Source organism: Chanodichthys erythropterus, chromosome 8 (genome assembly GCF_024489055.1).
Source record: "Chanodichthys erythropterus isolate Z2021 chromosome 8, ASM2448905v1, whole genome shotgun sequence".
Taxonomy (NCBI): domain Eukaryota; kingdom Metazoa; phylum Chordata; class Actinopteri; order Cypriniformes; family Xenocyprididae; genus Chanodichthys; species Chanodichthys erythropterus.
Window position 1 is genome coordinate 15803505 of NC_090228.1, and position 13389 is coordinate 15816893.

The 13389-nt window shown below is 35.0% G+C and overlaps 1 protein-coding gene and 1 long non-coding RNA gene across 4 annotated transcripts in view; one reads left to right on the plus strand and one right to left on the minus strand.

Moving 5' to 3' along the window:
* Positions 1–12677, plus strand: part of slc26a4 (solute carrier family 26 member 4) — a 14139-nt gene extending 1462 nt beyond the window's left edge. The window contains exons 5-21 of the mRNA XM_067392036.1: positions 754–956; positions 1197–1361; positions 2293–2445; positions 2561–2643; positions 2922–3069; positions 4219–4332; positions 4446–4523; positions 4645–4740; positions 5871–5977; positions 6375–6444; positions 6550–6642; positions 6784–6879; positions 7281–7517; positions 7820–7874; positions 7983–8128; positions 9939–10022; positions 10096–12677. Of these exons, the coding sequence (XP_067248137.1) occupies positions 754–956; positions 1197–1361; positions 2293–2445; positions 2561–2643; positions 2922–3069; positions 4219–4332; positions 4446–4523; positions 4645–4740; positions 5871–5977; positions 6375–6444; positions 6550–6642; positions 6784–6879; positions 7281–7517; positions 7820–7874; positions 7983–8128; positions 9939–10022; positions 10096–10119 (1952 nt within the window). The 3' untranslated portion in view covers positions 10120–12677. The remainder of the gene's footprint in view (positions 1–753; positions 957–1196; positions 1362–2292; positions 2446–2560; positions 2644–2921; positions 3070–4218; positions 4333–4445; positions 4524–4644; positions 4741–5870; positions 5978–6374; positions 6445–6549; positions 6643–6783; positions 6880–7280; positions 7518–7819; positions 7875–7982; positions 8129–9938; positions 10023–10095) is intronic.
* LOC137024473 (uncharacterized) lies at positions 2596–7363 on the minus strand. Of its 3 annotated transcripts, none has more exons than XR_010895711.1 (6): positions 7231–7363; positions 5892–5936; positions 4595–4715; positions 4438–4514; positions 2885–3029; positions 2596–2733 (listed from the first exon to the last, which is right to left on the minus strand). It is a non-coding gene; the product is annotated as an uncharacterized lncRNA (long non-coding RNA). The 3 variants fall into 3 exon arrangements; XR_010895713.1 differs by having other exon boundaries at positions 4424–4514; XR_010895712.1 differs by having other exon boundaries at positions 5892–5991; positions 7231–7337.
* Positions 12678–13389: the final 712 nt, after the last annotated feature.

Sequence of the window (13389 nt, forward strand, 5' to 3'; positions counted from 1 at the left end):
AATGCTTAACACAGTAGCTACTACTTTGTTACTACTATATTATGTCATCTTGATAAATTGCATGTTTTATTGCGTAAAAATGGCATGCTGTTATCATATTGTAAATAACTATTGTTTTTATGTGGTCAAATACAGTCATACCAAAATTTATTCAGACACCTTGAACATTTCATTCATTAATACAGTTAAAAACTGTGTCAGAAAAAAATTATTTTAATTATATCAGATAACACTTGAGCAAAACATAGTCAGATCAAAGTGTCTGAATAATTTTTAGTTCCAAATTTTTATCAATTTTACTGGTAGTCCACTGTATGAAGAATTTTTGAGTATAATATGTCACGGTTTACTTCATTTTGCTATCCTCTCTTACATAAATGAACTATATTGTCCTGTACCCACTATAGTAAAAATATATCAAAAATTATATCTTATTTTTCGTTTGACTATATGGTTATTTTGTCATTTTAATCCAAGTTTATGTTAAAAAAACCTATTATATATATATATATATATATATATATATATATATATATATATATATATATATATATATATATATATAAAATATTACTCATAATGTAAGTTCAAGTTTGATACAGTATTCTGTGCAGTGTGCACTGATGTATACAAATATAGTAAGCATGTTTTATCTACAGTATATAGAATATATGCATGCATACTGAATAAATAGTACGAGTAGTATGCAATGTTTTCATGTCATTCTCTTATTTGCATCTATATCTCATTTAGGTCCATTCCCTGTCACCTGTCTGATGGTGGGCTCTGTAGTTTTGACCTTAGCGCCCGATGAGCACTTTCTGCGTTCAGTGAACATAACCGCTGTGAATGAGACAGTGACAGATGAAAGGTTAATGGAGGTGGATGTAGAGGCCAGAGAGGCCCAGAGAATCATGGTGGCTTGTACTATGACAGTGTTGGTTGGATTATTCCAGGTAAACATTCACAATATTTAAAATTAAAACCTGTGATACAGGTAAAATAAACAATTTACACATTTCTTTATTGTAATATTTAATATGTATACTTGCATACCTCCAGCATATTGGAGGCAGGAAGTGTCTTTTTATCATACAATTAATTCTGCACTTGTACAAATAAGCATCAGACAGCAGTATTGTCATTTAATATCAAGGTGGTGTGCTGCAACACAAATTAGTTTTGCTTATTCTCAGGTGGCTATGGGGCTGATGCAGGTGGGCTTTCTAGTCAGGTATCTCTCAGACCCACTGGTAGGCGGCTTCACCACTGCTGCTGCCTTTCATGTCTTCATATCTCAGATTAAAACTATCCTGTCTGTTCCTACCCACAACCATAATGGATTCTTCTCCATTGCTTATGTGAGTCTCTTAAATGTTTAATATTGTTTTAATATCACAAACACACATATCTCAGCTTAAATAAGTTGTATATTAAAATATTTATCTTTTAAGTTTTACTAGTGAATTTGTACTTCTACATTTAGTCATTTAGTCACTTCTACTATATATATTATATATATATATATATATATATATATATATATATATATATATATATATATATATATATATATATATTATTTATTTATTTTCCCACACAAAAATAAAATAATAATATAATAATATAATATAATATAATAATAATATAATTTTTTCCACAATTTACATGCTTTTTTGGTACGATTAAAAGGTTTATTTAATGTAAAAAATAAAATTTAATAATAAACGTATTTTTAATATATTTTAATTAAATAATGATGATGATAATAATAAGTATAAATTATAATAATAATAACAATAATGATTATTAATATTATATTATTATTAATACTATTATTTAGAGATGCACCAATTTCTCCGGGCAGGAAAATGCTAAGAAACCAGTTTGATGTTCAATATTAATAGGTATTATATTAATTAATTACATTCCAAAAGTTGAGAAATATTCATTTAATCTTCAGAATTTAGTTAATGTGTGTTAATATTAATTTAAGTAATGTGTTTGTTTACAACTGATACCAGTTACTCTGAAAGTCGATGAAGTGGACAGAATAACGTTTTTATTTGCATTTCTTTCAAAATATTATTAAAATTATAATGATTAATTATTACTTATAATGAAATTATCATTAATTTAAAAGAAGGTATAAAAGGCAGAACCCCCAAACTATCGGTATCGGCAGATATCAATCTGAATAATCGGCTATCGGTGGAGAAATTTAGTATCAGTGTATCTCTACTATTATTATTATTAAATTTTAATATTTTAATTACTTTTTTCCACATCTAGACTCTCAATGATGTAGGCAGGAATATCAACCAAACAAACATTGCAGACCTGATCGCTGGATCACTAACAATCTTCATTGTTATGGTTGTGAAAGAGATCAACACAAAATTTCAGCATAAAATCCCAGTGCCGATTCCCATAGAAGTGATAGTGGTATGTACAGTTTTCCCACAATATACAGAGTCTTTAACTGCAAACTAAGCCTGCATTCTTTGTGACATCTGATGATTTTTTTATTTATTTTTTTTTTTACCTTTTACTGTCATAGACGGTGATAGCTTCTGCAATCTCTCATGTGATGGACCTGAACTCCCAGTACGGCGCCAGCATTGTCCACAGTCTCCCCAGGGGGTAAGAGCACTTCCTGTGGCATTTCCTGCTTCCTGATGAGGGCTGGCTGCACATTCAGTCACTTTATATTGACATTATTATTATTGTCCCCTGTAAAGATTTTCAACAGAAATGTTATCTCTAGAACAATGACACTGACAGACAATATGAAAGCCTTGTCCAATAATAGCATGAAACAGTGTTGTCAAAATCAACAGAACCTGCATACATCAGAGATGACAGCATAAATCCAAAGGCTCACCATGAATCTGACTATGTGTCTGCTTGTGTCTCCACAGGTTTGCACCGGCACAGCCTCCAAATATAGCACTTATCGGGAGTATTTTGGGCTCTAGTTTTTCCACAGCCGTGGTTGGTTATGCAGTAGCAGTCTCAGTGGCAAAAGTCTATGCGGCAAAACATGATTACACAGTTGATGGCAACCAGGTATACAAAAATAGTGTGTTAATGTGTCTCTGACATTTCAAGTATGCTTTTTGTCTGATGATAGTAGGTCCACAATGCTAAATTGCACATAATAAAATGCAACGAACCATACAGTCATGCAAAGTGCTATATGACACTTAAATGGTTTGTGCCATTTTGTGTCAAAACCAACTGAGAACTACATGCAGCTTTAGTTGGTTTCTTTCAAGAAATGTGGCATTAACAAGTATTGGGGAAGTAAATTTGCTAGAGTGCTTGTGTGAGTGTTAATTATTTTGTGAAGTATAATAAGGGTCAGGCCAACACTCTCCCACAGATGGAGAAATTACAGTAACCTGAGGGGGAGACAGAAAGAACTACTTGGCCTTTTAAGGTCACTTTCACCTGCCAGAACAGAACAAATTTGAGTTTGCAACAGCGGCTGATATCATTTCTAAACCTGGCAGTGCAGCATTGAGCTTTAGGGCACTGTTTTGTTTCACAGCAAATAAAACAAATCCTTTAAGATTGTCTGTCCTAAATATATTTGCAAACTGATTTGTGATTGTGTTCAGTGGATACCAAAAAGGGTAAAGCCTCCATTGCTGGTGTTTAATTTTAACAAATGTATACAGATTAATTATAAACCAACCAAAGGTGGCATTTGCAATTTGGAGGCCCGTTTCAAAGAAACAGTTGGAGGCCCCCCCATCATTCAGTCAAACGATTCGTTCAAAATGAGAATACATTCAGAAACGAAACATCACTGTGTTGCTCAAAGACACACAATGTCTGTGTGGATTTTTGTTTGTGAAAGAGCAAAAGTAGACATTGTTCTAAGTGCCAACTGTTGTATGAAATCAGTAGGCTATCGCATTTGCAAATGTGCTTATATTTGGGAAAACAGCACTCTATATCCTATTATAAATATTAAAAACAAAAACTCATACAAGGACATTTTTGCCCCATATATCTTGAATTTTGGGGGCATTTTTATTAAACTTGATGGCATTTTTGCCTTTAGCCCTCATTAATTTTCGTGATGGCATGGGAGCAGTGCTCTTTTTCGACTGCAAGCGGAGACCCCTTCTTTTGCGAGGCCCGTTTCAAGTGAAACAGGCCACTACTGAAACCATCTGATCTGGCTCACTACACTTTTATTCCCATTAGGAGCTGATAGCTTTTGGCGTCAGCAACATTTTTGGAGGATTTTTTTCAAGCTTTGTGGCCAGCACTGCACTGTCACGGACCGCAGTACAGGAAAGCACAGGGGGGAAGAGCCAGGTAAAATGCACATGCTCTTTCTCTATTATTTGCATGTGTGTGTGTGTGTGTGTGTGTGTGTGTGTGCGCATGAATATAGTACAACTACTACTTCTCTCTTCTCACTGTTGCAGGTTGCTGGTATCATCTCAGCTCTGATGGTGATGATAGTGATCTTGGCACTTGGGCCCTTTCTTCAGCCTCTGCAAAAGGTGTGGTAGAGGAACTTAATGTGTTAAAAGAGAAAAAAAAATGTCTTTCACTACAGAAAAAATTTAAATACAGGCAAAATTTATCATGCAACTCATGATTTCATCCTTCTCTGTCCCGCAGTCAGTGCTAGCTGGCATTGTTATAGCCAACCTGAAGGGTATGTTCATGCAGATCTCTGAAGTGCCTGTACTCTGGAGACAAAACAGAACAGACTGTGTAAGTACCATCACAAGACAGAATGAGATGAGTACTGCCAGCCAAATAGTTATTGAAAACATAAGATATGCATGAAAATGGAATCTTGTGAACATAAGATATGCATGAAAATGGAATCTTGTGAATCATTTTGGGTTACACTTTATTTTAAGGTGTCAATGGTGTAAATATATATTTAAAGGTACAATGTGATATTTTTTCCGCTAGAGGTCGCTAGAAACCTATTCAAAACAAAGGCGTAGTTTGATGACGCCAATTTTTAGAGCGGAAACTTGGGACATGTGGTCTCCATCTCAATGGACGGTGCAAAAGCATAGGGATTGGAGTCTGAAAGAACTCATGTTCGTGGATGCGATTATTAACGTTACTGTAGTTGAAGCAGAGCAGGACCGAGGGTTGCGGGAGCTGGAGCGATTAATCAACACACGCCTCACGAGCAGCGGGACTTTTATTATGACACAGTCGCCGGCACCGCTTCCGCTTTTCCGGTCATGAGTTTACGGGAGCTGTCCTTGTCGACAGAACCAGCGGCAGATGGTAAACAGTAATTATGTTCCATAAATAAGTAACACAATCCACCATAAAACGTGCAAGAAGTAAATAAGGAACTCCTTGAAGCAAGCTAGTGGTTTGCTGGACGCTAGACACTACTTCCGCATTTGTCCACGGCACTGTTGTCATGTGGTTTCTACGTCAGTAAAGGGGGTAACAAAGGTAACTGATGTCATTGACAGGCGACTGCACTGTGTCACTGTTTAGAATGGGAATTTTCTCATGATTTACAAGTAGTTGAAAACATTAGAGATATTGTTTGTAATCAGCTGGACAAAATACATAACACTAGCCTGGTGGTTTTTGGATATTTTACTGCAAAAATCGTACATATTGTACCTTTAAGTACTGAGTAATAATAGTTAACTGCATGGACTTACTATAGGGTTAGGGTTAGGATGAGGGTTTGGTTTAGGGTTAGTTGCATGCAATTATGCATCATTACTACAGTAACTATGTGTAACAATGACACTATAAAATAATGTGTTACCTCATTTTATTGTATTTGTATAAAATGAGATTATATACTAGCAGTCTGTGTTTGAAATGACTGCATATGAATCCTCATTCTTCTGCAGCTCATCTGGATAGCTACTTGCCTGGCATCCATTGCACTGGGTTTAGATGTGGGCCTGCTGGCTGGTCTGGTGTTTGAGATGGGCACAGTGGTGGTCAGAACACAGTTGTAAGTATAATGTACTGAATAAATAAAGCACATAGATACTACTGTAAACTCAAAGTGCTTTACAATGAGACCAGAGGCCTCTCCTCATTCACCACCAGTGCACAAAAATGTATGCAAATGCAAATTCAACTGTTTTTGGTTTTATTTTGTTTCTTTCAGGAGGTTTGGGTTGGGTTTGTTGAGAAATGTGACAGCTGTTAATCTTAGTCCAGTTTTTCTTGATATTACTCAAACTATGATTTTAAATATCGTCAACAATAAGGACATCATATAAATGCTCTGTTTTATAATATTTAACAGAATTTCAAGAATTATAATGGAGTAATCACTGTGAAATATAATTAGACAGCAATTACATAATGAAAACATAAGTCTTTGTTTCTCTAATTTTATTCAGCCCTTCTTGTGCCACCCTTGGAAATGTCCCAAACACTGATATCTACAAAAACATGAAAGACTACAAAAATGTAAGATGCTATTTCTTTGTATTACTTACTACAATTCATGCTTATATGTACAGTATATAGTTATTAGGAAAGGCATTTATTTAGGTATGTTCCAACATTTTGCAGATTGATGAAATTCCTGGAATTAAGATTTTCAAGTGTAAATCACCCATTTATTTTGCAAATATTGATTACTTCAAAGAAAAGTTGAGAGATGAGGTGAGTTTACTTTTTGCTCAAATTCTAAATTCAGAAATTCTGAAAGGAACTAATGTAGTATATGACATAATTTGCAGTTTCAAAAAAATTCTGGTGTGCTTTAATGCTTAGTAAAGTTTTTTTGGGGGTAAATTCTTACAGGTGGGGTTTGATGCAGTGCGGGTGTTCAAGAAAAGAAACAAAGCTTTGAAAAAGATTCACAAGCTCATTAAAAAAGGAAAACTACAAGCTACAGAGGTACTTGCGCATGTCATGATTATGGACTTCAATTTTGCTATTCTGTTCTGTTAGTTCCTGTTTTGCCTAATCCATTTAGTTCTGTTTTCATTGGTTAATGATTATCTCCTCGTTTGTGTCTGATTACGTATTATTATTTACACCATGGTCATTCCCTCGTCAGTTCTCATCCATTATAGTACATTGTTTCGTATTCTCCATGTTATCATTAAATACTGGTTCAGTCGTAATGTTTTTGCCTTATGCTTTCATACAGCCAAAGACCGTGACAGAGCGCAACAGTTTTTTACATTTTACATACGTTTGAAACGTTCCACAATTCGTTGCAAGTAAAAGCCTATTTTCACTGACCTGAGTTCATGACACATTCTGGACTTTCCCATATCTGCTGTCCTTCACAGGATGGTTTGGTACCAGTGGCCTCACTGGGAGTAGAAAACAAAGCCTTTGAAAATGAGCAGGGTCCTGAGCTGGAGGAGGGGGCGTCTCAGCCAGATTCAGAGGTGAAAGTCCAGGTAGACTGGACATCTGAGCTGCCTGTCGGTGTGTCAGTACCCAGGGTCCATTTTCACAGCCTGGTTGTAGACTTCTCAGCCGTCTCATTCCTGGATGTGGTAGCAGCCAAGTCCCTAAAACTGGTGCGCCATCTTTACTGCTCTTTGCTGTCATGGTTTTACTGCAAAAATGTATGGTCACAATCTGATGGTGACCCTCATATCCTTCCAAAGCTGTATGACTTTCTATCTTTAGCAGAACATAAAAGAAGAGACTTTGTATAATGACTGAATGTCAATGGGGCCAAATGTTGTTTTGAACCACTTCCATTTGACATTCTTTAAAACGCCTTCTTTTGTGTTCCACATAAGAAAGGTTTGAAATACCATGTGGCTGTAAGAATTCCTTTAAGAAGTAGCTAATTAGTTATTTCCCATCTTTGCAGGTCGTAAAGGAATTCATACGAATTGGGGTTAGCGTCTATATCGCAGGCTGTGACGGTAAGGCCTGGCTCCATAACAACATGTTGATACAAGCTGTGCCAAACTCCAGCCTGATAATGGCAGGTTAGGAAACAGTGAATAACCTAAAGGGTCCTTGTGTCACAGGTGAGCTTGTCAGGAGAATGGAGGCCCTGTCCTTCTTTGACGAGGAGGTTACCAGAGACCTTCTCTTCCTCTCGGTCCATGACGCCATTCTCTTCATCCAGCTGGAAACCTCCAGTGGAAATGAACAGGATTCATTAGCTGAGAAGGTAAAATTAATAGCTTAAATTGACTTTCAACTTAAGGGGAGACAGAATAGTTTGTGTTCTCACTTCATAAATACTGCAGCATGCCGAATGTAGTATCTGTGTATCTGTTCTTCGACAGGACAGCAGTTTTATGTGTTAATTGCCTCATAATGAAGTTGCTAATGGCACTGGCATAACTTGGTGATAATATACATGGGAGGTGACTAGTAAATTTCTTGTCGGTTTATTTACCTTATTTTAAATGTAATAGATAATAGCTTACTGTACTTTCCTGTTGCAGAATCTGGGGGACTCGGGAGTAAATCCTGATTATCAAAGATTCAAAATAGACGAGATAACAAAAACAATGTTTAGGTACATGCTGAGATTGCTGGAAATAACCCATATAAAAATACAATGGCTAGTTAAATTGTCCGGTTGTAACAAAATGGTTTTGTTCACAATGGAATACAATTACAACTAGTATATATGTATATATATGTAAGCAATAAGGTACTCGAGGCTAGTGCTGTATCATGAATAAGTCACGGCTGAAGGGCGTTGTTAGGCCTGCAACCCCTTCTGCTGTGACTTATTCCTGATACAGCACTAGCCTCGAGTACCTTATTGCTTTTATAAAACGGCTACCACACAATACAAATATTAAAGCCAAAAATATATATCAATGCAACTTTCACTAAAAGCTTTCCTTCTGCAGGAAAAAATAGTCCCTGACCGTGAACAGCAACAGAAGTTACATTATTACACCATTAGATGGCGGCAAAGACTGTCTTTATGAGTGTGTCAGTCAGTAGCAAAGACATTTACATTGAAAAGACTGAATTGTTGTGAACACGGAGCAAGACGCAACTGACAAATGCTTTGACTAGCGCTGTCAGTCACGGGAAAACCCCTTAACTGTTAAAAGGACAAGATAATACATCGGACATTTAAACAGATTTTTTATTGTGAACTTAGGACTGACCTGAAGGAAAATGCTAAATCTGAATGCAGGTAATAAACCTGCCCACTCAATCTCTCTCTCACAATAATCTTCTACATAATAAAGTATGTTTCAATGAACAATATCAATTGAGAACATACACTTTACATTGCTAAGAGTGATTGCTGTGGGTGTTGTGTAGTGATACACTGAACCGTTGAGTGAAGCGTGAATAAAACACAGCTACCTACCAATCAGAATCAAGGACATGTACTAACAGTTATATATATATATGCACACACACTACCATTCAAAGCTTTGGTGTCAGTAAGATTTTTTTAAACTAATACTTCTATTCAGCAAGGATGCATATCATTTATCAAAAGTGGTAGTAAAGACATTATGTTAGAAATTATTTCTATTTCAGATAAATGCTGTTATTTTGAACTTTCTATTATTCAAAATATTAGCAACATTGTTTTCAACATTGATGATAAAAAATGTTGAGACCCAAATCAGCATTTCTAAAGGATCATGTGACACCAAAGACTGGAGAAATGTCTGCTTAAAATTCATCTTTTTCATTACAGGAATAAATTAAATTTTAAAATATTTTTATTAAATCCTAATATTATTTCACAATGTTACTGTTTTTACTGTATTTTTGATCAAATAAACGCAGCCTTGGTGAGAATAAGAAACTTCTTTTAAAAGATAAACCTTACTGACCCCAAACTTTTGAATAGTAGTAAACATTTTGACACATGTATCAGTTCATCTGAATATTCTGTGCATATAGAAATTCCCAATACTGTGCAGAGTGTACATGCTGTAAAAGTAATATGTTAATATGCCATTCTGAAGACTATATATTTTCTATGTGTTAAGATTTCAAAGTTGCAAGATGACAAAGAGCCACTTCCTTTTACCGAAGATGAGGACCTGATTGAGACATATGACAACCAACACTTGGTAAGCATCCTGCATCTTTAATATTAACTCAAATCAGCAACCCACCAATCATGTGTTTCTCTTGCATGTCTAGGCTATTCATGGACTTTCAAACTAAGAAAAACTCCCTGTATTCAGAGTCACTGGGAAAGACAGTCATCGTCATCCAATTAATTTGCTGATAATGAGTCAGGAGACGTTTACCTTTGTCCTAGGAGGATTGAAAGTGGCGCTAACAAGGAAGAAAGTCTTGTTCATCATGTCCTTCCACATCTGAACTAATAAAATTTCATTTTTACAGCCTTATTTTTGAGGCAAACAAATGCCAATCAGCACAATACAGGATGTTCATCCTTTGGACAGCAGGAGGCGGCTCTTTTTGATAGACAAACATATGGTTCTTGTTAAGAACTGGTCACTGAAAGTCTTAAAGCAGAAGAACATTTGATATTTGTAAATAAATCACCTGAGAAATAACATTTTAGTGTGTTTCATCAGTCTGCTAACCCTGATTTGATCTTAGTTGGGATGTCATCTGTGGTCAGAACCTAAAAAAAGGTCTGTTATCTACTTTTTTTCTTTGTGACAAATGATGAGTAATGTCAAACCAAGAGGGTCAAGCGTAATCTTTCCGGTGTAGATGGATTTCCTATCAAAACAGGAAGTCTGGGTGGAGCATATCGATAGGCTCATCACTTTTTCAAAGAACAAACAGCCTTTAATATACATAACTGTGTGAATCATGATTTGCTATTTGCTGTTACTAGTCAAAGATGAGTGATATTAGGGGCGGGGCAGTTTCATTCTAGAAAGCATCTGATTGGACAAAAATTTGCAGTGCAGGATGAGTCATCATTATTTTTGGTCCATTTTCCTGGAAGAAAAAGATTAAAGTTTAAACGACAAAAGTGAATTTTATCAACATGTCTGTTTGCTGTGCCCTCAAAGCAAACAGACATGGGCTAAATGGCACATGTCCATTTTTTCTAAACTGTGTTAAACATGAAAAAATCTAGACCATTTCAATAAAATGTTCGGAATTTTCCACACACATACATAGAAGGGAATAGTGAGACCTTGCTGTTTGCCTAAGATGAAACAAATTGCAAGCTCAACAAAAAAGCACTTGTTTAATTTCTGTTGACATTCCTGTGTTGCTCTATCTGGAGGTCTTTTGTGTACTTTAAACATTTAGTAACAGTAACTGAGCGCATTAAACACACAAGGACATGTGTGCCTGAAACACACACATCCCAGATCGCTCACTGACTGACTGACTCTGGCTTTCTAAGGTATGTTGTATTGAGTGTCTCCTTCTCTATGAACTTTAATATTAGTATTAGTGTACAATTCAACTTAACATTAGAAAGCACAGTAAGAGGGGGTAAACAGAAGGTAACATCATTTAGGCATGAACCAGGACAGCAATCGCAGAATCAAAAGTTCGCTTCTATGTCACTAACACACCTTTGCTAATAAACGTATGACTGTTTAATTGTTAATGTATGTTGTAATGTGTCGTGGGCTGACGTCAGTGAAAGTCAAAATAGATTGATTAATTACTGCGGTTTATGTGGATTGACACCTTATCTGCAAAGATCGCACAGTGATCTCCTTGACAATTATTATGGCTCCAGGTGTAAAGTCTATGTTGTAAAAATCAGTCTTGCGTACTGATATATAATGATATATAATATTTCCCTTCAGTGATGACGCATAGATACTGAAATGATAAAGTTACAAGGACAAAAAATGACATTTAAAATGGGTTCAAAAATATCTATCATTTATATTAAGTATACAAATAAATATTATAAAAACTGTCTCATGCATGATTATATTTATTTATATTTATTTGAATTATACACTTGTTTTTTTGTTTGTTTTTTTACTTTTAATCACCAAGAATGCAATGCACATTGATTTAAGTATGTTGATATAATGTTGCTTTATGTATTAGGAATAAATTACATTTTAAACTACATTAAAATAGAAAATAGTTATTTTAAATTGCAATAACATTTCACAATATTACTGTTTTTACTGTATTTTTAATCAAATAAATGCAGCCTTGGTCTTACCGACCCCAAATTTTGAATACATTAGCTCATTCAAAAATAAAATAGCATTTATATTAGTTATTTTTCCTGAGTGTGTGGTCGACAAGCATTTCAGTGTAGATCACCAAGCTAGAATATAACCCAAGATATCAAGCGCATCTTTTCCCTCATATCATTTTACTGATAAAAACTGGAGTAACATTTACAATGTAGTCTTCAGTGTAGCAGACACATCTCAAACCTCTTATATCAAAGAGCTGCCAGTTCTGATGCAAGATACTGGACCTGAAGAAAACAGAGGCATAAACTAATTTGATGATAAAAGCTGCAGGTTTAGATGTAAGAGAAGGGCTGGATCTTCTCATTCACAAATTTGATTAGGACATGATGACCAAATATTTACTTCTAGAGATGACGCAACTAATACATAAGAAACAGGGCTGAAAAATTTATAACTTGACATTTTACAAATCCTAACTGTATTATGTCATTCAGTTATATTTATACCAACCTATTTGAGCATTTTAAACTGGTTTGTTAATGTGAACTACTGATAATTATATGTGGTACTTTTAATATAAAGTCTACGAAGCAACTAAAGGGACATTGTGATGGATGCTTTGGTATACTCTTGCAAAATTTTTGTGTTCCCCTGAGAAACTTTGCGCTCACTCGCAAACCTTTTGAGGTTTTTTTGTGCGTGTACGCAAAGTTTTTGGGGGAAATGCAAATGTTTTGCAAGCAAACGTAAAGTTTTTTTTGGGGGGAACACAAAACTTTTGCGAGAATATTTTTTTCCTCCCATCCCTTATTTTTCCATCAACATGTCCCTTTAGGGGCTTTGTATAAAACAATGTAATTTAACAAAACTTTAAAAGCCTTACATATTTATTAATAAAATTAAATGTTAGGTGTAAATTACAAGGTAATTTATACTTATTTTTTATTTTTTTTACAATAATTTGAATAAATTCAAATTAAATTAAATGTACTGTCTTTTAAATTTGATATAGTTCATTAACAGGTTTTTATAACTCAAGTTGGGTTAAATATGGACAAACCCAGCGACTGGGTTGTTTTGACCCAGCAACTGGGTTAAATGTTTGACCAACCTGCTGGGTATTTTTATTTAACTAAACTATTGTTTTAAAATTACTGTATTGCTAGCCAAAAATTGGAAATTAACATTTATTCATACACTCTAAAAAATGCTGGGTTGTTTCAACCCAAGTTTGGGTCAAAAATGGACAAACCCAACCATTTGGTTAAATTTTTAAATGCATTTTTTTAACCCAACGGTTGGGTTTGTCCATTTTGACCCAAATTTG